The sequence below is a fragment of the Cynocephalus volans genome, chromosome 8 (genome assembly GCF_027409185.1).
Source record: "Cynocephalus volans isolate mCynVol1 chromosome 8, mCynVol1.pri, whole genome shotgun sequence".
NCBI lineage: Eukaryota > Metazoa > Chordata > Mammalia > Dermoptera > Cynocephalidae > Cynocephalus > Cynocephalus volans.
In genome coordinates, this window is record NC_084467.1 from 12,610,797 (window position 1) to 12,638,264 (window position 27,468).

The 27,468-nt window shown below is 54.2% G+C and overlaps 1 protein-coding gene across 1 annotated transcript; it reads right to left on the bottom strand.

Annotated features, from left to right (window-relative positions):
• Window positions 1-17,520: 17,520 nt before the first annotated feature.
• On the bottom strand, window positions 17,521-22,091 carry CPLANE2 (ciliogenesis and planar polarity effector complex subunit 2). The gene is made up of 6 exons (XM_063106776.1): window positions 21,972-22,091; window positions 21,582-21,730; window positions 19,501-19,653; window positions 18,757-18,881; window positions 18,276-18,412; window positions 17,521-18,111 (listed from the first exon to the last, which is right to left on the bottom strand). Exons 2-6 carry the CDS (start codon window positions 21,691-21,693, stop codon window positions 17,862-17,864), a joined length of 777 nt encoding a protein of 258 aa, XP_062962846.1. The 5' UTR covers window positions 21,694-21,730; window positions 21,972-22,091; the 3' UTR covers window positions 17,521-17,861.
• Window positions 22,092-27,468: the final 5,377 nt, after the last annotated feature.

The window sequence follows — 27,468 nt, forward strand, 5'->3', positions numbered from 1 at the left end:
TTTGTACTGCTAATGTGAGAATTAATAATGCAAGTTAAGCACCTAGTGCCTAGCGACAGCTTTGTCATTCGTAGTCATTCTTCAGCGTATGATTATTATCATCAGTTTTTCTCTAGTCAGGGGGATGGTTCGGGCCATCACACAGATGGGCAAGATGAAGCAGGTAGGGTCTTACACAAACCACATTGTAGGAGCCTGAGGAACGAGGTACAGGAGGCCACTGCCCACCAGACGGGTCCCTTTCTCATCAGGAATCAGAAGGCCTCAGCACAGAAGCCCCCCTTGCTTCTGTGGACACACACGTGCAAACAGGTACACATGCTCCTGCTCCCTTGTATTCTGGGAGACTCTTTCCACTTGGGTTCTGAAAGCCCCTGGAGGGCAGGGGGGACACCCCCACCCCCTCATTTGCAGGGATAAATAAGCAAAACATTGAGCTCTTGGGGCAGGAGCACCCCCAGTTAAGGCCTCAGAGGAGAAGGTGAGGTGAATGTGAGGAGAGGGGAGGTGGAAGGCTTTCTGGGGAGACATGCTGGAGGCAGGACCCTAAGGAAGAAGTCGGGAGTGCGCCCACCTCCACCTATGTCCAGGCCAAGGGGCAGTGGCAATGACCCATCCACCTGGGATGCCAGCCCTGTGGCCTTGCAGGGATGTGGCCCACCCAGCCTCAGTGTTGGGGATCAAGAAGGGACAGAGCTGTGTTCATTATGTGTGTAGCTCATCTCTGTTAGAAAAAAGGGAAAAAAGCCTCAGGAAGAGAACTGGCCCCGGGTAGCAGGGACATTACCTGCCCAAGACAAGATCACAGGACAGAGATGCTAGTGTCCAGTAACCAAGGGTCATTCTGGAACCCAAAGAGAAAACTTTTGCCCAAGGTTCAAGGCCCAGTGTTGACAGTGACCAGCTGTGTGACCTTAGGCAAGTCACGAGTCCTGGGCTTCAGTATCCCCATCTTTAAAGTGGCCCCTAAGGGCCCCCCCAGCCGCCCCCTCTAAGGAACCTGTGTCATCATATGTGTTTCTGCAGGTCAGAAAGGATGGTCAGTGGCCAAGGAGAGCACCACCCAGTGGGCACTGCTAATCACAGGGGACAAGGGGCCCACTTGGCAAGGCTGGCAGGCAGTCTCAGGACATTACCATTGTCCAGTGAAAGCTTCTTCTGGCCTCCTGTACCCAGCCTTTCCCTGCCCCCTCCTGGTGCCTCTTGCCCTGCTGCCCAGAGGAGCAGAAACCCTGCCAGGGCCCTTCTGCCCCTTAAGGGACAAAGCCAGATGGAAGGTCATGGCTAGAAAGGGGATCCAGACCAGCGGTCTGCAGAGCCCCAGGAGGCTATAAGTGGGTCAGGGCCAGGATCATAGGCCAGGCAGGCAGCACAAAGGACTCACTTGGGGAAGACTGGCGGGAGGAGGATGGGGCTGCTGGCACCGGGTGGGGCCCTACCTCAGCCAGGGAGCTCCGTCCAGCTGCCGGCACGGTCCAGGGCTCCAGGCCACCCTAGGGGCCCTGGGGTTGCAGCCAAGTCCTCAGGGGGCCATGTCAGCATGGCCCCTGAGCCGGGCAGTGCAAGCTCCTGGGTATTGTGTGGGGCAGGGAAGGGGGAGGTGAAGGCGGAGGGAACCTTGCGAGAGGCAGGCGGCTGTCTCAACGTGTCTGCTCCCCGCCCCCCTTCCCTAGAACCGGTTTGGCCAGTCTGGGGTACAAGAGGGGGGCTGGAACAATAGGAGTCCTATGCCCAGGAGAAGATCTGAAGGACCCCAGACCTACGTCCTAAAGGTGGGGGAAGCACTCCTTTAGCTCCTAGGAGGCAGGGCACCCCTCTTCTGGAGCTTCCCAAATGTCAGGTGTGCTCAGGGGACTTCTTGGGGCTGGGGAGCACACTGGGAACTTCACAGAGAATCTCCTAAGCCTTGGACTCTTCAGGGACCCTGAGAACTCTGGTGACCCTCTCTGAGTCTGTTACTGCATCTATAAAACAGTAACACTCATCTCTGTTTGGGAGACAGAAATCAATCTTAAAAGCTGGTGATGTGACATCTGGCATCATCCTGGATGGTCCCTCCAGCATGGCCACTCTTTGCAAATGACCCATCCTTTCCACAGGCCTCCTCCACCACGAAGCCTTCCCAAACTTTACTCCACACTGACTGAGTCCTCAATAAACCAATTCAAATAGCCAAAGTCGAAACGGCCTCCTGTAAGGAGCAGGTTCTCCTGTAAGGACCTGCTCTGTGCCTGGCATGCAATCTTCTGGAGCCTAAGAAAGGAAAAGCTGCTTTCCCCTAATACTACCTGCCACTTATTTGAGCACCCAGCAATTGCCAGGTACTTAATCTTCATATGAATGTGTGTACAAATACTAATATTCATGTGGCTAGTAACTCTTATTGTACACTTACTATGTGCCAGGCACTGTTCTGAGCACCTCACATGTATGTATTCATTTAATCTCTACCACAGTCTTATGAGGTAGATACTGTTTCTGCTCGCACTTATCAGGAAAGTACTATACATGAGGCTTGCACCAGTTGAGTTGTGTACATTATCCCATTTAAATCTTTCATCAGTTCTACGAAGTCTCTCTCTTACAGATCATGAAATTGAGGTCCAAGGGATTAAATAACTTGCCCACGGTCACACAGCTAAGAATGAGCAGAACTAGTACTGAAACCCAGGTCCGTCCGATCCCACCACCGATCTATGTCCTTAACCACTGCCTGGTACTGCTTTACCACGCTTTTGGGAGGGTCCTGTGAAAAGTGTGTGAAAATCTGTTGGGAGGTGTCTCAGCTGACCTAACTAACAACCTTTTGTTGTTATTCATACACACAGGCCTTAATGAGCACACAGGGCAGGGGGCTTCATGGCCCAGACCCCAATGAACTCTCCCCCAGAGAAATTCCCTTAGCTGGCAACTGATGACCGTTGAGTTCAGAGTGATTAGGGGCCTTCCAGAGCTTCATCACATAGTAAAGAGACATTGCACCCGGTGGGTGGAGACCAGGTGGCGGTGAGAGGTGGCACACTGGGGCGCACAGACAGGTTTATTGTCAGCATTGTACAAAGGGCAGGAGGCAGGGAACGTGGAGAGGGAGACAATGCAGGGCTAGGGATGTCCAGAGAACTCCAACCCTCCCCATCCCAGCTCAGGAGCTGGCTGTGGGGCCGCAGGCCAAGGCACTGCCCAGACCCCTAGCTGGAAGCCAGAGGACTTAGGGTCCTGGAAGGGCAGTCCTGCCTCACTCGCCCCTGCATGCTGGGCTCCGGGGACAGCAACCCTGCTGCAGCACACAGCACCGCTTGGTCAGGCTGAACACTGGCCCTCCAGAGCAGACACCACCCCTCCGCCCCCACGTGCGGAAAAGTGGAAGAGAGGGGCGTGGCGCGGGAGGGTTTGGTGAAGGGCGGGAACAGGAGGAAACTACTGGGAATCCCGCCAATCCCCCCGCTGGGCGATGACAAAAGAGGGCGGGGCTGGATGGGGCGGGGCTAAAGCGTGAGGGCGTCTGGGGCGTGGTCATTCGTGGGGGTGGGGCCAGGGTCCGCGAACCGTGCTGGCCTAAAAGCACCGCCTCCTGGCTGTCCGCCAGGCCCTGCTTGGCCAGGTAGCGCTCGCGTTTTACCTTGCTAGCCAGGGCAGCTGGCACATCGGGCACGAGCCAGGCAATGAGGCGCAGGAAGAAGACCACGTGCTGGGGAGAAGGGGGGCCAAGAGACGATGATTGATTGCCTTCGCAATTTTAATTTATGGAGTGCTTACCATGTGCAAGGCACTATTCTGAGGATTTTCCGGATATTAATTCATTTAATTCTCGCAATAACTGTATGAGGTGGGTATAATTTCGACTTCCGTTTTACAGGTGAAGAAACCGAATCATAAAGGGGTTGTCATTTGCCCGAAGACACAAAGGTATGATTCCCCCCAACACTAGGGCTACTAGAAGAGGGTCTTAAGCAAAGCTGGAGGGAGAATGCTTCCTCTCCTTTCTCCAAGTCTCTTGCCAGGAGATAATAATATTAGTAGTAGTGATATTAATATTAGTAGTAGTGATATTAATTCATTGAGCACCTACAGTGACTTCCACATAACGACTCTATGAAGAAGATCTTATTATATAACAGGCCGGTCGGCGGCAAAGCCTGAACTTGAAACCAGGTCTGTCTGAGACATGGCTGAACCTACCTCGAAAACGATGATGAAGCCCAGAAGCACAACCAGCGGCTTCCAGCAGAAGAGGGTGAGGTTCCCTCCTGCGCGTGGCGAAGAGCCCTGTATCTAGGTTGTGGGATCCGGGGAGGCTCTCTGATCTCGGCTCCGAACCCCGCACTGCCGACCTTCCCCGCGCCTAGAACCTGGCTCTGCCCCTTCAGCATTTTTCAGCCGGCTCTGCGCATCTGTCTGCGGGGCGGACTCAGCTTCCTGCCCTCCCAGCGGCCCCGCCCCACACCTCCCACAGGCTCACCGCCCCGCCTGAAGATTCATCGCCCCGCCCCTCCGACAGGCCGCGCCCCCCGGCTCAGTGCCCGCCCCACCGACAGGCCCCGCCTCGCCCAGGCTCAGTGCCCGCCCCTCCCACAGGCCCCGCCCCTTCCAAGCTCAGCGCCCGCCCCTCCAGCTGCTCCCCTTCTCCTGGTGACGATTGGTGTCCCACGTGCACTGTGTGCGGTAGGCCCGGGGTGCGGGCGCCAGCGTGAGCTGGCACAGCCGTGCAGCTGGCTGTGGTGTTCGCACTGGTACAGGAGACGCGGCAGGAAGCGCGAGATGACGGCGAGGAGAAAAACCTGCAGGGCGGGCGGGCCTTCAGGGCCGGATCCCCTAACTCACCCCCACTCGGGTCCAAATCCACTCCTGCCGCCGAATAAGACTGCGGCCCGGGATCCTAGCCCTCTGTCCCCTGTTTTCCAACCTCTGATCCTGATTTCTGAACCCGGCCCCCTATTTTCCTATTCCTGGGCCCCCTTCCCCAGTTTCTGACCTCCATCTCCACCTCTGACCCTGTATTCCCCTCCTCTACTGTGCGCTCACATTCACGATGATGGAAAAGTGGGCCATGGCCTCAAGGAGGAGCAGCCAGATCTCAATGCCATGTGCCCCCTTAGCCACTGGCCGCAGGTACGGGCACAGGAACTTGTGGGTGTCCAGTTGGATCTCCATCCAGTTGCTGAGCGGAGTGAAAAAGGGCACCAGCAGGAAGGCCACCACACAGATAGTGATGAACTCAAACTGCAGCACTGGGAGGTAGGGGTGTCAGGACTGGGCCACCTCCCCTGCTTCCCAGGCCTCCCCAGCCAGCTCCCGCCCTCCTGCGGCACACTCCCATACAGGTGGGCCACTGCTCACCCATCTCTCGGTATTCCTCAAGCAGGCCCTCCCACTGGATGAGTTCATAGTGCTCCTCTCAGCGCTGCAGCTCCTGCGCAACCCGGATGGCCCGCAGCCCTGCCAGGGGCTGCTTCTGCCATCAGGCCTTCAGCTTCCTGGGTAGAGGGCAGAGAAACCAGAAAATGGTCATAACAATAGCCTTGTGCCAGGAGCTGCCATTTCTATTTCCCCAACACCTCTTAGAGGTAGGCACCATGATTATTCCCACTTTACAGATGAGGAAGACCTAGAGATCTAGAGACCTTGCCCGAGGCTCCCCAAATTGTAGGTGGTGGAGCCTGGGCTCACATCCAGTCTGTAGGACTTCAGAGTCCTGTACTCTTATCTCTGTGCTTCCTACATGGTCATTCTTGGTCTCTGGAACCCACTCCCCTCCCAAAAATCATAATAGAAAGCCCTCTATTTATAAAGCTCTTTCCTGTTTAGCATCTCATAATGCTCTCAACTCTCTTGGAGAGGTATTGTTGTCCCCATTGCACAGGTGAGGAAACTGAGGCTCAGAGAGATGCAAAGCCACCCAGCTCACAGGAGGTGGCGCTAGGACTGGTGCCACTGTCTCCTGACTCCCAGCCAAGGGTTTTTTCTGCTTTGCTCTCATAGAAGTTCTCCCCATGGCCTGCCTAGGCCCAGCCCTATGCTCCCTGTACCCTTCACAAATGGCACAATGAATCACTCCACATTGCTTATGAATGTGTTTGCCCACCATGATTATGAAGAGTGAACAAGCGAGTTTGATGAGGCAGCCACCAGGGCCGCCTTGTTGTTGACAGACACAGGACACTTTACTCGGGGCTTATGGTCTGCATATGGCTGATCCCACCTCCCCACCAGTGCGCCTCCCTGCTGGCCACCTACTCCTCCCACCCACCTTGAAGACCTAGAGACAGATCCTGCCCCTACCAGATCTGAGGATGTGATGACCCCTGCTCTCCCCCAAGAGCCAGCTACCCAGGGGTACTCATGTCCTCATCCCACATGCTGAGCAATATGCCATACTGACCAGTGTATCCCACAAACCTGAAGGCTCACTGCATCTGTTGGCAATGTGCCCTCTCTCTCTGGAGCCAGGCTGCAGCTAAACTCCGTGCTGAGGCTGACTCCCTCTCCCCACTCTGCTCCTGCCTGATCCTCCAGCCTCCCACCCACTGAGAGCTAACACCGCTGACAGGCTGACAGCCTTGCCCACCCCTGCCCCCAAGTCCCAGGGACCATGTTCCTATGAGCTTATTGGGACTATGGCCTATATCTACTGCCCAACTGATGATCGGCCAATGGGGCATTTGTGGCCCAGGAAGATGAAGTCATGGTGCTGGGGCTGTTTTGGTGACTCTCCCTCCCATCCCACCAAATGACAATGGCAATTATATAATAAAATCACCTCCTGGGAGTCCAGCCTTTTATGACTCCTATCTAGTCTTCATTAAAGACTGGAAGCTCCTAGGGGGAAGGATCAGCTCTGATTCATTGCTGCATCCCCAGCATCCAGCCCAGGGTGTGTGGCAGGAAAGCCCCCACAAAGATGGTGATGAACTCAAACTGCAGCACTGGGAGGTGGGGGTGTCAGGCCTGGGGCCACCCAGTGCAGGTTGGGTGCAGGTGTTAGATTTTCACAGCTACCCAATGATGTGCTGGGATGTTATGCTTGAGAAAATTAGCCCAGAGCAATCCGGCTTCCAGGTCAACAGCAAGATCTGAGTAGAGACAAATCTAGAGCCCAAAGGGTGCTGCTGCTCTCCTGGACTGCTTAATTGGGAGGCAACAGCCTCAAGGGTAGGAGGTGGGGAGTGGTCGTCACCTGCCTTTGAAGAAAGCCCATAGCAGGGAGAGGAGTAGAAATTAATAAATTGGAAAATGAAGACTTTGAAAGTGAAGGCATCTTTGTCCAGAGGATGGGTTCTATACATCTCTGGGCAAAGTGCAGAGGTGGTCAGAGTTTTGTTGGGTGCAAGGGAGCAGGCACAGCCCACTAGGTCAGCCCCTACACTCCTGTTCCCAACCCACCATCCTCTAAGGTCAGCCATGTACCCCCTGGACGCCCTCACTTGAGGGTGGCTGGTGACACCAAGGCTGGCTGCAGACTCTGAGGTACAGGTAGCCCTGCCTCAGGGCTCCCAGTTCCCAATTGGTCCCAAGAAAGCGCTGCAACACATAGCCTTCACTCACCCCACCTGGTGAGCTGCTTGGCCAGCATGGTGTAGACCTGGCCCACGAGGAGAATTAGCACCAGTTTGAGTACAGTGCTGCCGATGTTGGCAAAGTTGCCAGCCTAGGCAGAGTACCAGGCCATCACCGGAGCCCACCCATGTGGAGGGGTGAAAAGGACCTGAGGATGCCCACATTGGGCCTGGAGCCTGGAACAGAGCTCCCACCCTCAATTACCCCAAGGGGCGCTCAATTGGGTCATGAGCATGGGGTTGCCAGTGTGGAACATTGCAATGCTGATGATGCCACAGTAAATTATAATAGACACCAGGAAAATCATCACTACACAAAGCTGTGGGCCAGCAGGGAGGGCTGTCAGAGCTGGAGGGCAGGCCACCAAAGTTCCAGCACACCCTGAAGGGGCTGATACTTCCAGACCCAAAGCCCCATCACCATAATGAGGATGGCTGCAGAGCCAGTAAGCAGGTGGGTAACATGGTTGCAGGGTGGGAAGTAGGGCTCCTTTGGGCCTGTCACTGGGTTCAGGGCCATCTGCCGGGCCAGGGCAGCAAACTCTGGACATGGCCACTCCTGTCAGACGGGGCGACAGAAATGCGCATCCTAGGACCAAGAGGCTGGTGTCATGACCCTATGGTGGGAGAAGCCCCCTGCATTTTCCTGCCTGCACAGGAGCTCTTGAAGTACAGGAATGAGGTCTGATTCCTTTTTGGTTTTGCAGGGCCTTTTCCCCCAGGGCCTGGTGAAGAGCCTGTGGATGGATGGATGCATGGGCAGGTAGACAGAGAAGTAAACAACAAGTGGATGGACATGTGAGAGAGGGCTGGACAGACTGATGAATGGGTGGGCAGTAGGTGAACAGAGGGGTGGGTGAACTAGGCAAGAAAACAATGAGTAATCTGTAACTGGGTGCACAAGTGGATGAGTACATGAGTGGATGGACAGACAGATGGCTAAGTGGGTAAGCAGAGATGGAAGTCCAGTTAGATGGTTGATGGACAAGAGAACAGGTGAATGGATGCCTGGATGGGTGGATGAGTAGATGGATTCGTTTATTCGTTTACTCAATAACTATTAACTGGCCACATACTACTCTGCAGTAGATATGGATATGCCGTGATGAACTGGACAAGGTATGTGCCCTAATGGAGTTTACAGACTAGTTGGGGAGATAGGCATTAAACAAATGAACACAGATACGTAATTGTAAATCCTTTGACAAAAAAATTTTTCAGGGATGGTCACTCTGAAGAAATGACATTTTAGCTGAGACCTAAAAGATAAAAAGATACCAAGTAGGGTAACACTGGAGGAGAAGCATTCCAGGGAGGGGACAATGTGTGAAGAGCCACTCTTTACAGTCACATGAGTTGTGTTCTGCACTCTACAGGGGGTACCATTGACATTGACTTTGTTACTTCAATGTTCCTTTTCTGCTTTTTCATTTCTCCAACACCTGTTTAACCAATCTTTATATTAAATTATCTCTATTGAAATATCTTGTCTGGTTACTATTTTCCTATAACCCTGACTGTTGAATGGATTAAATGATGGATGGCTGGACAGATGGGTAGGTGGAGAGAGAGATTAGTAATTCATTGATTAATTCAACAAACATTTATTGAGCACCTTCCATATGCTAGAGATTGTTTTAGGCACTGGGGATACAGCAGTCAACATTACACACAAGGTCTCTGCTTTCATGGAGCTCATATTCTAGTGGCAGAAGACAGGCAATAAACACATAAACAAGAAAATATAGGGATAAATTCTGGGATGAAATCAAAACATTGATAGGGAGCCTCTTTGGATTAGGTGGTCAAGGTAGGCCTCTCTAAGAAGGTGAGACCTGAATGCCAAGGAGTAGGCCATATAAAATCTGGAGGAAGAGGATTCTAGGAGAGAACAGCCAGTGCCTAGGCCCTTGGGTGGAAATGACCTTGACCTATTCAAGGAGTCAGTGGCCAGATGGCACAGGGCCTTCTAGGCCCCTGAGGGGTTTGGATGGTTTCCCAAATACCTTCTACATGAGAACCCACGAGAAGGCTTTGAGGAAGATAATGCAAGGTGTTATTTGTATTTTCAAAAGATGGCTCTGGCCGCTGAGAATAAATTAGGTGGGGCAAGCACAGGAGCAGAGAGTCCTGTTGGAAGGCTACTGCAGTGGTCCAGGTGAGAGAAAACGGTTGCTTGGACTGGACTGGGGTGGAGGTGTGTGGCAGTGGAAGTGGAGAAAAGCAAACAGATTCAGAATTGATGATCAGATGTCTGGACAGCTGGGTGGCTGGATGGGTGGGTAAGTGGGATACTTCTTCCCTTCTTCTCCATTCCAGGCAGGGTTTCTCTTTGACGCCCAGCTAAACACCTTTAATACTCCCAATGCTTCACCTCACCAAGATTTATATCATCCTGACGTCAAGGGAGGGTGGAAAAGAGACCCAGGAAAAGTATAAGGGAGAAGCCAGATTTGAATCCTGTGGTGTTGGACTCCAAAGTCTGAGCTCTTGCCAGCAAGCCTTGTGGCTTCCGATAACTCTGGAAAGTGGAGTTCTGGGACTGGAAGGATGAGCTGGACATCACATCCTCCTCCTGGAAGTCACTGTAGTCCCAGAGGTGGGCCAAGGTGGCACTCTCGAGCTTCCAGTGCTCTAGGAAGGACAGAGATGCTGAAGAACCCCATACCTGGGTAGTCAAAGAGATAGCCTGGCTGCCCAGGAAGGGAGAGAGGGCACACTGCAGGGCATGGCCCAGCAGCCAGGCCCAGGCTGGGCCCCAAACACCTACTGGTTCCCTTGTCCTCTTCCCTGGCTCACCTTGGCCATGGGGTAGGTCTCAGAAATATTCCACGTGGTACAGATATCACAGAGTGGGCAGATGAGGAAGGCACCCCCACTGGCACATATCTCCTCTCTGTGAACAGAGGAGGCCCATCCTGGGAAGGCCTATCTTCAACCAGGCAGCTGAGCTGGCCCACCTAGCCCATTCTCCAAATCTCTTGCAGCCACTCCCACTGGTGTGTTGGCGCCCATGACGACATGGCCAGAGATAAAGATCAGGGTGCCTATGAGGGCAGCAGGCATCAGTCAGGCCCTGTGGAAACCTGGAGGGTGACAGAAAACTCAGGAAACCCATCTCTGTACTTAAGCCCAGCTCCTAGCCTCCACCCCAGTGCCAGACTCACCTGGACAGGCAAAGCAGATGGCCACCTTCTCCCTAAAGTACTCTCATACATGGGCCAGGGGCTATACTCATGCCAGCATCCCCAGCAAGCCCAAGACAAGTAGAGCAATTGGCGAGGGTTGAGATCCACACCAGACACCTGGTACCCAGGCAATTCAAAGTGGCCCTAGGGGGACGAAAGGAAGGAGAGCTGCAGGGAAGTTTGAGAATTCTCTCCCGAAGCCCCAGCCGTGTCCTGCTGTCAGGCTTGGGAGAGATCTGAACTTGAGACCTCTCTGCCTCGTGCAGTGGGAAGGCTGCAGTATAGACTCCCTCAGCCAGCAGGCAGGCAGTGCCCATCTCTGCATGCTTGTGCTTCCCCTAGACTGTGCGGGCCAGGATCTCTGCCACCTGCCAGGAGGAGTCCTGGCATCAGCTCCACCCCTTAAGGTCTCAGCTGGACCCTCCCCAAGCCACCTTCTCACCACCATGTGCCTCTGCATGTTGGAGAATTAGGAGTCGTGGGAATCGCTGCCCAGGAATCTGTGAGCAGAGAAGGGGTCAGAAGCCCTCTGCCCAATCTGCAGCCTAATATACAACGGGAGTCCAGAGTGTCTCAGCTGTGGACAGGAGGGATGAGACGTGCCAGTTGCTAATGCCAGAGAGTCCATCTGCTCACAAATCTCAGCCTGGGCTGGGTGTATTCCAGTCAAGTGAACATCTAAGGCGTACTGAACTGGTGGAAATCAGGGACAAGGGGCGGCCAGGACACGGGCAGGGAACTCCAAAGGAAAGGACAGAGCCAGCAACGTAAAGGGAGTTAGGTCGCAGTTGCCTCTCTGGCATGCCAGAAAGGAGCCAATGGCCTCGATGGGGCCAGGCCTGCGGCTGGCACCCCACCCCCTGCGAACAGCCCCGCCCTCCCCGAGGCGCCGCCCTGCCTCGCCTGCCCAGTTTGGAGCGGCGGGAGGCGCGCGTGTGGAAGTCCAGCGGCTTGTTGGGCGCGTGCTGCAGCGGAGGGTTGCGCGGGCACAGGCCCCGCAGCAGCTCCACCGAGCCATGCGAGTCCGGGTTGACCCAGGCCTGGGGAACAAGGGCAGAATCACCGGCACCGGGGGAGACTCCGACCCCGGGCTGACCCCGCCCCGCCCCGCCCCGCCCACCTGCAGCGGCGCGCGCAGGCTCAGTTTCTCGGCTGAGAGCACCCGCGGTTCCCAGGGCGCGCGCAGCTTGGCTGAATGCACCGCGCGGGCGCCGCATTCCTCGGGGCTGCGCTCCTGGGGTCGGGATCGCAGGGTGGTCCAGACCCCAAGCCCACCCCGCCACCGCCCTTACGATTGCGGCCTCGAGGTGACTGATCCCGTCCCGCGCGCGGGTCTGAAAGGGACCTTAGCCAGAAAAAAACCACCACCATCTTTGGGGTAACTAAGACCAAGCAGAACATTTTTAGCCAGACTTTAACTTGGAAACTGATAATTATCAATTCCTTGAGGTTAGCAGAAGAATGGAGCGACTGCTGGAAGATGAAATCACTATGTTGGTTTACTTCAGAGGGGGGTGCCCCTACAATGAAGGACTGAAACTGGGTTTCTTGTTTTTCCTACCAAAAGGAGAGACAAGAGAGAGGCAGGCTGCCTCTTACTCGGAGGAAAACTGCATTCACGCTCATTAGAAACCCAAGTCAGGTATTGTGCTGATGTCTGACTAAGGTTGTTGTCCTTAGCTCTCCCTAGGAGATAAGGACTCCAGCCTCGAGGTAACATCAAGGCCTCCAAGCTGACCACAGACTCTGTGACGCCGAAGTTTCCAACCCATCACGGGACCCTAACACTTGACTCAGACCACGTGCTGCTCCCAGGCCCTTCCTCCACTTTTTCTTAGAACAAAGACCCTCACCTCATCTTCCTGCCTCTTCCCCTTTATATACCCCACAACAGGCATCAGAAGGCGGGATGACTTTAGCCTGGTCATCCCCGAGATGCCGGTTATCTAAATAAACCTTCTAATCCTTGCACCAACTTCTGGACTTTCGAGTCATTTGTTTGATGCGAGAGGACAAGCCGAGCCTGGTCTGTGGGTAACAGGTCCTTGCCCCTTTCAAAAGTGCTTTGACGGGGCCGGCCCGTGGCTCACTCGGGAGAGTGTGGTGCTGATAACACCAAGGCCACGGGTTCGGATCCCATATAGGGATGGCCGGTTAGCCCACTAGGTGAGCGTGGTGCTGACAACGCCAAGTCAAGGGTTAAGATCCCCTTACCGGTCATTAAAAAAAAAAAAAAAAAGTGCTTTGACACACGTTTTCCCGTTTGAAATTCAAACGAGGAGGGAACCAACACCCTCATCATACAAACATGAAGACACGCCGGGCACCTTCGTTGGGCACCTCTGACGTGTCAGGCACTGAGCTGAGCGCTTTACACGCTTCGCCCGTGTCATCGTCACGGCCTCACTTTACAGATGAGGCGCTGAAGCCGCTTGCGCAGGTCACAGAGCCGGTTAGGGGAGTCGCGTTCGCCCTCGGGACCCGAACCGTGGCGCCCCGCGCCCCGCCGCGCTCGCCCCCTGGAGGAGCAGCTCCGCCGCGCGCAGTTTCCGCTGCACGAGCGGCTGCCGCTCCGCCCGCTGCAGGGGTCGCAGCTTCCCCTCCACACCAGCACGAGGTCTGCCCCACCCTGTCCCACTTCCATCCTGGGTGGGTGCGGAGCGGGGTCTGGATTTATCAGTCCCGCTAATGCCAAAATTAAAGGGAAATCGCGCAATAGCAAGAGGGAAGGAGGAAGAAATGGACAAGAGATGCTGCGGGACTGCTCGGGGAGCGAAGAGGAGATTTCAGGAAGGGACCGTGGCCTGGCTACTCTGGCCGCCCGGGTGAGGTGGGGCAAGAGTCCTGTCTTATCGACTTTGGTTTTCCCGTCGCGAAAAAGTGGTCCCTGGCGTCCGGGCCATAAATGCTGCCGCGGGACGCGCAGATAGGGTCGCCGTCCGGGTCCTTGTCCCTGGCGCATCGCCATCCTAGAGGCAACAAGCGCAGGGGTCGGGGCGCGGTCGCAGGTGCCTGGAGCTTCTCAACAGGCTCAGCCGGGCCGCCCCTCCCGCCGCCCCCCAGCTCGCCCGCCCCTGGCTAAATATAAAGTGTAACAATCCAGGCGCTGTCTGCGCCATCTGTGACCCTTCCTTCTCTCCACCGGCTCTCAGCCCAAGAACCGCCACCACTACTGTAATAAAGGACGGTGATAATGGTCAGCATTTATTGGGCCCTTAACTTGGTGCCTGGCACGGTGCTAAACATTTGACAGGCATTTATTTCTCACAACTCAAAGAAATGGTGCTATGTTTTCTGCATTTACAGATGTGTCCACTGTGCACACAAAAGGTCACTCTTCTCCTTCACCTTCCTGCTGGACCACCCCCTAAGTAAGCCTCAGTCCCTCCCCCCTTGCTCCCAGCATCCGCCCTTTGTTTCTAGAATAGAGTTGAACTCCAACTCCCCCGTCCCTCTCCCCCCACCGCAACTATCCCAGCCTCTGGGTCCGAGGTCACAGAGAGGGACAGGGAGGGACCTCCACCTCCCCATCCCCCAGCCTGGCCCTCTGGGGATTTGCCTCCACACACTTCCAAATTGCCTTGGACCCTGAACCTCCATCTGTACATGCACGGTCCCCCCCCCGCTCCCACTCTGTCAGTTCCTGGTATGTGGGGATCATGGCTGGCACCAGCCTGCCCAGAGAGTAAGATCAGGAAGCCCTATCCCCACCCTGGACCCACCCAAGGCTCCCGTGGCCCCGCCCAGCAGCCTCTGCAGGTCTGGCTCCTGCATCCGCTTCGTCGTCCTGGGGGGCATACCGTCCCTGGGGTCCTTCCTCTCACCCACAAGGCCAGGCTCTACTGGCAGCAAACAGGGGCTTCACTGTCAGCTCAGTGTGGCCTGGGAAGGGGGGGGGGGGCTGGGAGGGGGGTAAAAAGGGAAGGAGAGGGGGAGGGAGGCGCCAGCACGGGATTTCTCCTCCTACAGGCAGCCCCAGGCTTCCAGTAGGAAAAGGAGGGAGGACCAAGTGGGAGCCTGTGAGGGGCTGGACCCAGAAAACAGCATTAGGAGATGAGGGGAAGGACAGTTCAAGGGAGGCGGAGGCAGAGGGCGAAGAGCATCAGGGCTGCTTCCTGGCTCTTCAACCTTGGGCAAATGCCTGTCCTTCTCTGGGCCTCAGTCTCCCCATCTGTAGTGAAGAGGCTTGGGGCTCTCCGAGAGGCCAGTGTGTGTAGAGGGAGAGGAGGGGGCTGGGAAGTGCTGACTCTGGGACAAACAGCAGCAGTGCTGGGCCTGGCAGCACATCCACACTGTCACTCCTGCCCTGGGGGAACAGCGTCCCTCCTTCCAACAGCTCCCTCCAGGGCCTCCAAGTGCAGAGGCTCCAGGACCCCAAAAAGCTAACCTGGCTATCCCTTTCCCAGTTGTCCCCTCTAAGTCAGGGTCACCCCTAAATCAGCCTGGGGGCATAATCACCACCCCTCCCTCCAGGGATCTCAGGGCCCAAGAAGGGGAGAGTGAGTCAAAGTGGTATTTGCCTTTGAGAAGCTGTTGTGAGGCTTAACCAAATGGTGGAATTTCTGGCACCAAAATGGCAAGAAGGTGACTTCCTAACTTCTGGTGGCTTTTTGTCACTCCGCAGAAGTAGCCTCTGTCTTTGAGGGCTTGAGAAAGAAGCTTTATCTGGAGCCTAGACGCCCTCTCTGGACAACATGCGGAGGACTTGCTACCTAATTTGTGGTGTTCGGTGCAAAATGAAAATGCGGGTCCTTGTTCAAACACTTAAGAATTTCAAGATGGCAACAGCAGAGCATTCAACCAGGCATGGGCCCCTCTGAGTGCAAGGGCCCCGTGTGACCGTACAGGTTGCAGGTCCCTGAAGTCGACCTGAATGTGTGCCCACGTGTACACACTCTGTCTTCTCACCCACACTCCACAGGGCCTGCCAGGGACCGCCCAGGAAGCACAGCCATCAGCTATCAGAAGAATCATGGCTCTGCAGTGACCTCGTCCCTCCCTGCACCAGTTCTGCACTTTGGTGGAGGACCCTGGGGGGGTGGTCTACTAAATACTAAAGTAGCACAGGGGCTGGGCCTGGAGGAGCTGAGAAAGAGCCCTGGGAGGGGGGTGGCAGGGCTCTGAGCCCCCACCCCACTGCTCTCCCCCCTTTGTTCTTACCAGGGAGACACGTGGAAGGAGTTGTTAACCCCTTGGTTTGGGGTGAAGGTGGGTAAGGGGTCAATTCTCTGCCCACTGCAGTGCTAAGCAGGAGAAATCCAGCCTGCCATATAGTGGGGAGGGTCTGGGTTACTCCTCCAGAACAGCCTACTGACTTGTGGCTGAGCTAATGCTGAAGAAGGATGGAGATGTCTCCTTTCTGGGACAGTGTTTAGCCCAGATATAACTGGCTAGGACGTGGGGGTAGCTGGAAGTTCCCAGTCAGGCCCAGGGGCTGCCTTCCCTGGGCCCTGTCCCCACACTTTGCTGCTTCCTGGGTGAGGTAGTCTTCCAGAGCTAAGGATGGAGGGGAAGTGGCTGGATGGGGGCTGCTGGGAGCAGAACTGAGGGCTGAGGGTTGCCATGGGAAAGACTGCAAGTTCTGAGGCTCAGGGATCCTGTCTGGAGACATTACTCCTTGGGGTACAGGATGAATTCAGGGTCTGAGCTCTGAACCCGAGCTGGGGGTAAGGAAGTGCTGAAATCAGTCTTTCTTCTGGCCCAGACCCTGGAAGGGCTGACAAACCCACGAGGCAGTGGCCAGGGTGAACAGACTGTCAGCATGCATGGGCACACGAGCAGTGTGCTCAGGCGTGTGGGCATCACTGGTGTACCTATGTGAGCCAGGATGGGTGAGTATGGGCAATGGGAATGAGGGTGAGCCTCCCATGTGCGCCAAGAGGCTGGAGTGAGGGAGCATTCTAGTAGAAGTGCTGGTGTATGTGAGCATATGATCGTGTATGTGAGCATATGATTGTGCATGTGCATGTGAGCTGTACAGAGCTGCCAGGGCTGCCTTCGCAAGAGGCAGCTCTGAGGGTCAGTGACCTTGGGGGTCACTATACTTGGGCGCCCTTGGCCCTCCCAGCTGGATCAGACTTAGGCCAGGCCTCAGTCCAGGGATCCATCTATGGGGATGGGCAGGGTATCTTCAAGGGGTAAGAGTGGAAAGGCCCCCTCCCCAGTCCCTTCCCCTCACCCCACTTGAGCCTATATTCACCAGTGTGTCTGGCTGAGGGGGCAGGGGTGAGACACAGGCTCACCTTCCTGCTCCTGTCCTTGCTGGCCTCCCTCAGGGCAGGGCTGCCTGTCAGGCCATCTCACACCCTTGCCCCCACCCTGTATGGTCTTGGACCTGCTCAGTGCTGCTTTCTGATTTCTCAGGCTGGCAGGGCCCCTTTCCTAAGCCTGGCCTGACAGTTACATGATCAAGAAAGGCACTGCAGGGTGAAGGACTTGCCTCCTGGACACACGACTGGACTACATCTCCCAGCCTCCCCTGCCACTGTGTGATCATGTGACTGGGTGCTGGCCAGTGGAGTGGGGGCTGAAACGAGACATCCCACCCCAGGCCTGGTCCTCAGAAACCTCCTGGGTGATCTTCCACTCTCATTCATTCAACTGGATGTTGATGCCCCAGGGCAAATTGGGAAGGTCTCGGGGCCTGGGTCTCTGAATGAGCACATAGAGCAGAGCCCCACACCCGCCCTTGCCTCCTCCTGAAGTAAGACCTGAGCAAGAAAAAAACACTTCTATGGAGTTAAGCCACTGAGATTTCAGGGTTTATCTGTTACAGCAGATGGTGTTACCTCAACTAGAACTTCTTGACTGAAGTTGTTTGAGGTCCAGGGCCCTGCTGAGGTGCCCTCTCTGCCCAGCCACACTCCATGGGTGCTGCTGAAAGGGAAAGGGCAGTGGGAGGCGGGGGAGTGTTAGCTGTGTGCCCCCACCTCACTGCCACGGATTCTGTAAGGGAAGCATTGCTGGGCAGGGGCTTTCTCAGGCCTTGTCCTCCCTGACTGGGTCTCTCTGGCCTGTCCTTAGGATGGGATCAATATTTCTGCCCAGACTTAGGCCCTTGGTACTGCCCTCTGTCCTGGGTCACCCAAGGGTTGGGACCCACTCCTGATGCCAACACTACTCAGCCGGGGGCGTTCTCTTGGGGACTGGGAAGCAGGCCGGCGGCCACCTGGTCCTGGTGCCACAGATGCTCAGCAAGGCCATTGAGCACATGGGCAATGTCAGCCAGCCCAGCCCGCCCATCCAGCGTGTGCCCGTCAGCCAGCCGCCGCCCTGGCACACTCTTCACCCTCAGCAGGGGCAACTCCCAGGCCTGTCGGAAGGCTGTGAGATCACGCTCGGGCACGTCTGTGTGCATGTACTGGTCAAATCTGGAGGAAGGTCAAGGAGCCTGGCCGGGCACATCTGCACACCACCCCATCAGATCCAGCCTTTTCCCTCCTCCCTGGAGCCCCACACTCAGGGTCTGGGGTAGGCTCTGCTGCACCCTTTAAGAAAAAGCCCAAGGCAGTCCCAGGGGCCACCCAAAGGATACTTGGAGCCAATGACCATCCTTACAACACTAGGGGCCTCGCCTGCAACACGGGCCAGCTGTCCAGGGAGGTCTTCAAAGGAGGCACAGTCAGTGAAGGAGAAGAGGAAGAGGAAGGCGTCTGCATTCTCCTTGCAAGCCTGGGGATGGAGAGGCACGTGACCACATAACCACGGGACCACAGGATCAGAACCCTCCTATCAGCTGCAGAGCCCTGAGAATAATCAGTAACCATCCCTCCTTTCACAGGTTGGGAAACTGAGGCCCAGATCAGGAGTGGCTGGTCCTAGGACATAGCTCAGGCTGGGACACAGGTCCCAGTGCCAGCTCAGAGCTCTACCAACCAGTGCAGTGCCCTTAATCATTCATGCCCAACTTGGGCTCCTGCAGACAAGATGGGCTTGGCTCAGACATCTGTGCTCAGAAGCTCCCCTCAGACAAACAGTCCCTCCTGGAGCCCACCCAGGCCCACCTGCCTGCTCACCGGCAGCATATGATCAAACTTCTTGAGCGCAGATTCCCCGCAGTCCCAGAACTCAAAGCGGAACATGACAACACGGTCGCTGGCCTGCAGCTTGGCCGGCCAAAATACCACGGTGGTCTGAATACCTGGGGAGGGCAGGTGTCAGCCATTCAGCATGGGAGGGGCAGAGGTGTAGAGGGGTAGGGGGCCAGGAATGGGAAGAAGAGATACATCCCTACCCTGGTGGGTCCCCAGTCTGATGGGGAAGACATAGTCCCTGACCTGGGTGAATTCTCAGTCTGATGGGGGGCAATGAGACCTGCCCTGGAGGAGCCGCCTGTACACCAGGAAGATGCAGCCCTAGCCATGACAAAGCAGTGTCCCTCTTATGCAAAAGGAGACCCAAAGGTCCTGCGACACTGGGGAATGTTGCAACATGATGGGCCAATCGGCACCCAGTAGAAAGAAACAAGAGAGGAAGATTAGCATTTGTTGAGCACCTACTTTGTGCCAGCCTGATGTTAGGCATGTTACCACCACTGTCTCTAGTAGCAACCCCACAACAACCCCGTGGGGCTGGTACTATTATCCCCTTGGGACAGAGGATCCCCAGTGGAGGCTCAGGAAGGGAAATCGACTTTCCCAAGTCACAGAATAAGTGGTGTAGCTGGTTATCATCCCCAGCTTGTGTGGTCCAGGCCAGGTTTTTGCTTCTGCCCCTGGGAAGGCCTCCCAGGAGGGGCAAAGTGTTGGGGCCCCACTCACCGGTGGTCTCATGGTGCACCACGGGCACCTCCAGGCCAGCCAGCTTGGCCACCAGTGCCGTCTTGCCCACACCACTCTTCCCAGACACGAAGATCTTGTAGCTGGCAGTGTCAATGACCACAGACGGGGGCAGCACTGGCCGCTCAAGCAGCCCTGGGGCAAGGAGGGAGCCAGGAGAGGTCAGGGGGTCAATCTCACACTTGTCCCATCAGACCTTGGGTTGGACAATCTCATCTCTAAGGGATTTCTTCAGGGCTAACCAACCATCCATGGTTCTCAATATTCATCCTAATTTTAGAGAGGCCTGGGACACAGTCCACTGATATTTATTTATCAGGTGTTCTTGATCTTTCTTGCGGGGCCTGGATGGCATTCACACGTAGGTGGGTATGCACAACTATTAACAACCCCCCCCAAATATCTGCTGGAAAGTAAAATAGTACAAAAAAGCAAAGTCACCACTACCATTCCTTGAAGTTATAGCGCTTAATACCAGCTGTGGCATAGATAATGTGGTTGGTGTGCTCTATGTAATTCCCAGAAAATCAGCTCTACCTTCACTCAACTCTATTCCACTCAACACAACTGAAGACACAATAAGTACGATAACAGCCAACCCTCGGTGAGCACTCACTGCATGCCAGACTATGCTCAGTGCGCTACATATACGCTCCTTATTCATTTCCCCAGCAACTCTATGGGTCAAATACATGATTACTTCCGTTTCACAGAAGAAGGAACCTCAGGCTAAAGTTCACACAGCTAAGCAGTGGTGGTGGAGCCTGAGTCAAGCCTGGGTCTGGGTTACCCCAAGCCAGTGTTCCTAGCCACCATGGGATGTAGAGAGACAATGGCCATAATACAGGGTCATACTTTGAATCTATCTGAATTTCTAAAAAAAAAAAAAAAAAAGTGGATTATTCACAAACTTTGGTGCCTTAGCTATCGTTAATAACAAATAACTGGAGCCCAACCCTCACATGTGTGAGAGATGCTGACGAGAAGTTCGTAAGGTTGCAAAACAGCCTCTCATCCTCAATGTCTTGATTGGAAACCCAAAACTGTGGATCTAAAATCTGAGACCGTAGTTCTGAAATCCTTTGTTATAGTTTTTGTTATAGTGTGGTCCATGGACTAGCAGCATTGGCCTCCCCTGGGAGCTTGTTAGAAATGCAGACTGTCAGCTGCCCCAGATCCACTGGACAAGAACATGCATTTTAACAGGACCCCGGATGAGAGGCTCTGCCAGATCACTGGTGCTTTGTGAGATGGGCCTTGGTCCACTCCGAATAACACCCAATTATTTTTTTGAGTTTGATGCATGATATGGTTTTTATTGATACTATTATCACCTGTTCTAGATTTCCAACATATAAGAGCATGGTTTTCCACAATTCCTTCTTTCATGGAGAAATATAAACAAAAGTATTCTCAGTTACTACAAATAAACCCCACAGAATCAATGTATCAAGATCTTTAAAGATGGCTTTAACTTAAAATTTGCAAAAAGCAGTAAAAATTATGACACATCTATAGGCTAAGGATCCCAAAGTTCTAAGTTGTGGGCTGCGCTCTCACTCTCTGGTCTTAAGCCTTCTTGCTTTGTCTCTCCTGGCCAGAGCTGGACTCTTGCTCTGCTGGCCTGTCAGCCAGGCCCTGCTTGGGTGAGATGGCTTCATCCTGGGGAATACCAGTGTCTTATTCTTCAGATAGCAACATAGGGAAGAGGCTTGCCTCTACTTACTGGGGCGTGATCTTAGACAAATGCGCAAAATGTGCTGTTGAGAGGTTGAATGGGAGTCCATTGTGTAAAGTACCCAGCAGTGGGCCTGGTACCCAGTGAGAGCTCATTCAACACCATCTCTCGTGACAGTGGTTGCTGGCAGGGTTTTGGCTGTTTCCATGTTCCTGGCTTTGATGATGGAATTAGCTCTAAGGAGATTTGGAGGAGGGGGCCCCGGGAATAGGCTTCCAGGAGGACCTTCACTGCCCTACTTCTCTGTCCTCGCCCCAGGGTGGAACGGATGATACTGTTCTCCCCAGGGAATGACAAGGGACAGGCTGGGGGAGGGGGGACTTACCGAATACCCGCCGGCGGTTTTTGCGCAGGATGCAGGCCAGGTACTCCTTGCCCTCAGCGCTCTCATGCCAGTCTGGGACAATCACCGAACCGGGCGCGGGAGGTCTGGCCATGGCTGAGCACCCGACGGGATAGGGAGGTGGCAGAATGCTGAAAACAGGGGGTGGGGAGAGGAGTGACTGTCAGGCCGGACCTGTGATCCTTCTTAACCCACCTCTGACTCTCCCATGGAGCTGTGCCTTCCCACCCGGAAGATGCAACTCTATAGCCCCCTCTTCTTCGCATTGCTCCCCGGGGACGGTCATCCCATTACTGCCCTGGAAGGGAATTTCCACAGCCCCTCTCCCCCTTGTCACTTCCAGGGGGTCACACAGCTCTGCTTCGCTTCTACCTCCTCGGTCCCGATTCCCGGGGCCACCCAGCCCTCACTGTCAGCAGTCCCCGCGGGCGAATGGGCCAGGGTGGAGAAGGTCCCTTTAACAGCCGGCCCCGCGCTCCCGCCACCCAGCCCGCCGTTCTACTTCCGCCCGGCCTGCGTGCGGCTTCGGCGCGCACCGCAAGGGCAGGCGACGGTGCCCGAGGCGCATGTGCGGAGGCCGTTGCCAAGGAGACGTCGGGGGCGGGGCTTGGCTGACGGGCCCCGAGCAGTGTTTGTCCCTCTTACGACGTCTGCCTCTAACATTGCGGAGTGACACTAGAACGCGGCCGTTGGTCCTCTTCTCCTGCGCTACTTCCGTCCGGACCCCAGTCCTTCCTCCAAAACTTGGTCAAATTCCCCCTTCTCCAGGAGACTTCCGTGCCTCTCTGCGCCTCAGTTTCCCCTTCTATAAAGAGGACGTAAAATGCTGTTACCTCGTAGGGTTCTTTACAACAGTGCCTGGTTCATAGCAATGCTCAACAGTTTAGTTATTATTGTTGCCTTTTTAAATATTATTGCCCTATTAATCCTTCTGGGCAGGACCTCGAGGCGAGTTAAACACCTTTGACTTCACAGATAGGGAAGCAGCAGCTCTGAGAGGTCAAGGGACTTGTTCGAGACCTTAAAAATGAGTCAGAGGCCCCCTGGATTGTACCTTCCAGTCATTCATTTATGATTTATTCATTCATTCAACAAATAGTTACTGAGCACCTCCTATGGCCCTGCCTGTTCTAGGTGCTGGGAATACCATGCGAACAGGAAGTGCCTGCCCTCCAGGAGCTGACTTGTCAGCACTGAGACTGTGAGCTCCTCTCCACTGTTCCAACACTGGGCACCCAGCCCGTTACCCAGAAGGTGGGTGCTCAGTGAAAGCCCATTACTTGGACCAGGGTGCAGGAGGGTTATTACTGAGAGGTTGTCTAATGCATTTAATTTTTACCAGTATCTTCTCACAATGCCTTCAAATAGGGCAAATCACTGTTTTGAAAGGAATAATGAGTTAACTTTTATTGAAGGACAGAAAGTGGGGACTTTACAGTGGTTACTTCATTTAATTCTATAAACAACCTGTAAATAGTATTCTTCGTCTTTTCTTTTATAGATGAAGAAACTCAGAGACACAATGCTACTTGTCTGAGGTCACACTGCACAGCTAGTCAATGGGAAAACTAGCCTTGTAACCCAGTGTTACCTGATTGACTCTAAAGTACTCTGTTTTGCCAAAATGGGCTTTGTGTTTTTAAAACTTTGCCCCCAGTCACTAGGAGGGCTGTTCCTAGTGACACTGAAAGCAGCCAGAGGGCCACGAACCCACAAATGGTTGAGGCCCATTATGCCTAAGGGGGGAAGGAGGGGACCAGGGTGTGTAAGACAGGGTGCTTTCCCTCAGCTTGCTTACACAGCAGCTAGGCAGAAATTCAGAATGAATAACCACTCCTACAGGATTCTGCAGCTCAAATCCCTTGCCCATACTCCCAGGTCACACGATTTCCCTTCCTGCAGCTCTTACCACGTCTTTATCACAGTTATCACAGTTGTGTGGAGCTCTCTCCATGGCCCAGCAGTGCCTTGGTGGCAGGGCTTGGATCTGAATTATCACTGGGTTTCCAGACTTCACATCCAGCCCTGCCCTGGCTTGGCTTGTGGAGGGCTCAGTGAGGGTGTGAGAAAACAAAGCAACTTCACAGAAGGAGCTTGCCAGTTAACCTGGAGGCTGGAGAAGATGTGAAGTCCTCTTGGGCACAGAGAGGTAGGCTGGTGGTCAGAGGTTTAGGGGGATCAGTCTTCATTGCCCTCAGTGAGCTTATGGAGAGAATCTGGACAGCATCAGCCTCACCTGGGGAGCCTGTTCAAAACATGGATTATTGGCCTCTAACCCCCCTGACATTCTGCTCTGGGGCTGGGTGGGTCTGTGAGCCTGCACATTTAACAAGAGCATTGGGCAGTTCTGAAGTTGGGGTCTGTATTAGTCACCTTGGGCTGCCCTAAGACAGTACCACAGACTAGGGGGCTTAAACAACAAAACTTTATTTTCTCACAGTTCTAGAGGCTGGAAGTCCAAGATCAAGATGCCAGCAGGGTTAGTTTCTGGTGAGGTCTCTCTTCCTGGCTTGCAGACAGCCACCTTCTCACTGTATCCTCACGCGGCATCTTCTCTGCTCACATTCTCCTGGAGTCCCATTCTCTTCTTATAAGGACACCAGTCCTGTTGGATTAAGACCCTGTCCTTATGATCTCATTTAACCTTAATTACTTCCTTAAAGGACCTATCTCCTTTAGGTTAGGGCTTTAACATATGGATTTTGGGGGGAACACAATTCAGTCCATAACAGGGACTATAGACCTCACTTGGATAAACACTGCTGCTGGGGACAGGAAGCCAGCCAACAACTGGGGCCTAGGGGTGACATGGTCAGAATTGTCTTTCAGAAGGATGCTTGCGAACCATCTTGGTCTAGTGAGTTCCAGTCTCCTGTACCCCTTTGACCACTAAATTATGTGTCCCCCTAAGCAAGTTCCTTCTTCTTTCAGGGCCTCAGGCAAAGCAGGTGGACCATCTCCCTAAGGGCCCTTCTAGTGTAGAGCCCTCTGTCTAATCCACTCATTTCTTCATGGTTCAGTCTCCCCACAAGTATTTATTGAGAACCTCTTGGATAAGTCCCCACAAGGCCTTCAGTGGGGGATTCCTCGAGGCAGGGACACAGTCACCAGCCTGAAGGAGTGGATGGGAGGTCCAGGTGGGCAGACACACACAGGCCTGAGCTGGAGTGAAGGTGAGTGAGAATGAGGCACAGAGAGCCCCGCCTGCAGATCCTGGGGGTGGGGGCAGGGGCAGATAAGACACCAAGCTTGAAACCCTCTAATGGCTTCCCATGGCATCTAGAGTAACATCCACCTCCTCTCCCTCACCTTGGTCTGGCACAGATATTTGACAAATACCCCCCGTCATCCACTCAAGCCTGAAATGCTTGCTCTGCCTCCTGGTCCTTCTACCAGGCCCCCCACCCCCAAGCCATTCTCCAAGCTGTAGCCACAGCCAGTCAGGGCAAGGGCACCTCTACATGGAATGCTCTCCCCCCACACGCCCCCTTCGTTGGCTTCTTTACATTCAGGTCTCAGCTGAAATGTCGCCTCTTCAGAAATGCCTTCTCTGATGAGCCCAACCCTGTCACACTTTGTCACGCTCCATTTTTATTCTCTTCATAGTATCATCACCCTCTGGAATGATCTTGCGCAGATGTTTACACATCTGTCTGTCCCTCTCCCCGACCCCCATGCTACGATGCAAACTCCACAGTGCGGGGGCAATGCGTGGCAGATGGTAGGGACTGTGTACATCTCGTCTTACCTTTCTCCAGTCCATTCTCTAGTTCTGCCCTGTCCCCTCCAGTCACAGTGACTTTCTCAAGGTTCTGGAAGGGCCAGCTACTATGCCTCAGACCTCTGTGCCTTGGCACAGGCTGCCCCCTCTACTGGAACCTTTCCTCACTCCTCTGGCTTTTGCCATAATCCCTCTCATCTGGGTTCCCAGGCACTATCTGACTTCTTTCCTTCTAATTGGAGTGAGTACAGATTTTTATCATCACAGACTCAGGTGTGCAAGAAACAGCATTTCCCCTGACTCATTTTAATCTGTCTCTGAGCTTCTATTCTGATGCAGACAGTATTTAATTCAGTATTTCCTGATAAACCTAACTTCAGCATTTCTCATTCTCTACAGTTTCAACACTCAGTCTCTTCAACGTTGTTTATCTGCCCTTCCTCCAGCCTTGAGGCTCATGTTCAGTGTCAGGGGAGTCTTACCCAAATGCCAGGGAAGCACGGCTGGGGAAGGGGCATCACTCTTTGGATGCCATCTCCGGTGGGCCTTCTGCTCCAGAGAGAACTGTCTTCCGTACCTCTGCCGCGGCCTCATCTGTGCTGGTCTTTATCGTAAGTGTTCTCTCCTCCCACCGCGGATTCTGGTCTTGGGCTTCTTTCTCTGCTCTATCTGAAGGGATGACCTCTGGTCATCAGATCCACACAGGTCACTCTACGTTGTTCTCAGGCCTGACCACTGGCTGCCCTGGCCATACTGGGCCTCCCACAGCCCTTTTGCATCCTAACTGGAACATGAGAAATCTGTCTTTCCTGTCTGAGGCTTGTAGGCCTATCAAAATCCTGCATTGCTGCCTGCCAGAGGTGAGGCCCAGATCCTGTCCATCTGGGATCCCCCAGAAAGGCTCTATCCTCATCTGTCCCTGCCACAGTGTAGCAATATGAGGCCAAGTGCTGTGGCCTGAATGTCTCCCAAAATTCATGCACTGAAACTTAATCACCAGTGTGATAGTATTAAGAGGTGGGGCCTTTAGGAGGTGATTGGGTCATGACAGCAGAGCCCTCATGAATGGGATTAGCAACCTTATAAAAAGGCTTGAGGGGGCAAGCTTGCCCCTCCTGTCTCTTCCACCATGTTGAGGACACAGTGTTCATGATGGAGCAGCCACAAGATGCCATCTCAGAAGCAGAAACTAGGCCCTCACCAGACATCAAACCTGCTGGCACCTTTCTAGCCTTCAGAACTGTAAGAAATAAATTTCTGTTGTTTATAAATTCCAGTCTATGGTATTTTGTTATAGCAGCATACATGGACTAAGCCACCAACGTAAGAAGGCTAACTTCTTAGCTCTCTGGCTTCCCGAACAATTGTCCTGCCCCTGGCTGGCTGTGTTGGTTGCAGATGATTCTACTGACTCCATCTCCTTCGTAGCTTTTTTTGTATATCTGTGTCTTTTGACCTTAGAAGCTCAGGATTTGTCATATTCCTTCAGCCAATTTGACATCACGCTTGTTTCTGATTAGGCTGTGAGCTCCTCCGGGAATGGGCCTCTTGTGAGTCATTTGTGTGTCCCATGCAGCAGGAGTCAGTAGATGCTGAGAATCAATGATCCCCAGGTCAGTTCCAGGCTTCCCTGGCCTGGTAAAGCCCACATCCTGGGCCAACAGCTTCTTCCTTCCTCCCAGGCTTCTGCTGGTAAGGCAGCCCTCCTCTTCCCTGTGGCGGGTAGACAGACAGGCTCCTTGGTGGGGGAATAATACGCTGTGCTAAGACTTTTAGGCATTTACTTGAGATGTTAGCTTGGCTTTGTGCATGCTGACAGGGTCTGGGCCCAGAGCCCAGCCCTGTGGAGAAGACACAGACTTTCCCACAGCCGGGGGCTGTGGCAGAGAAGGCAGGCAGGCCACACCGGGGATAGTGCTTGGAAGCAAGACAGAGTCCAGGGAAGGGGTGCCACCCAGGCTTTACTGCCAGAGGGAGGGGAGAGACGGGCAAGTCCACTCAGTTTCCTTCTCAAGACTGCTTCTGATGGATCACCAGGACTGAAAGCCTTTCACAGGGTGCCCCCAGGTGGCCTTTTGGGGAACCACACACACCCATTTGGCTATTCACCTAAATTGCTGACTGTGAGGCTGGTGTCATCATTGCCAT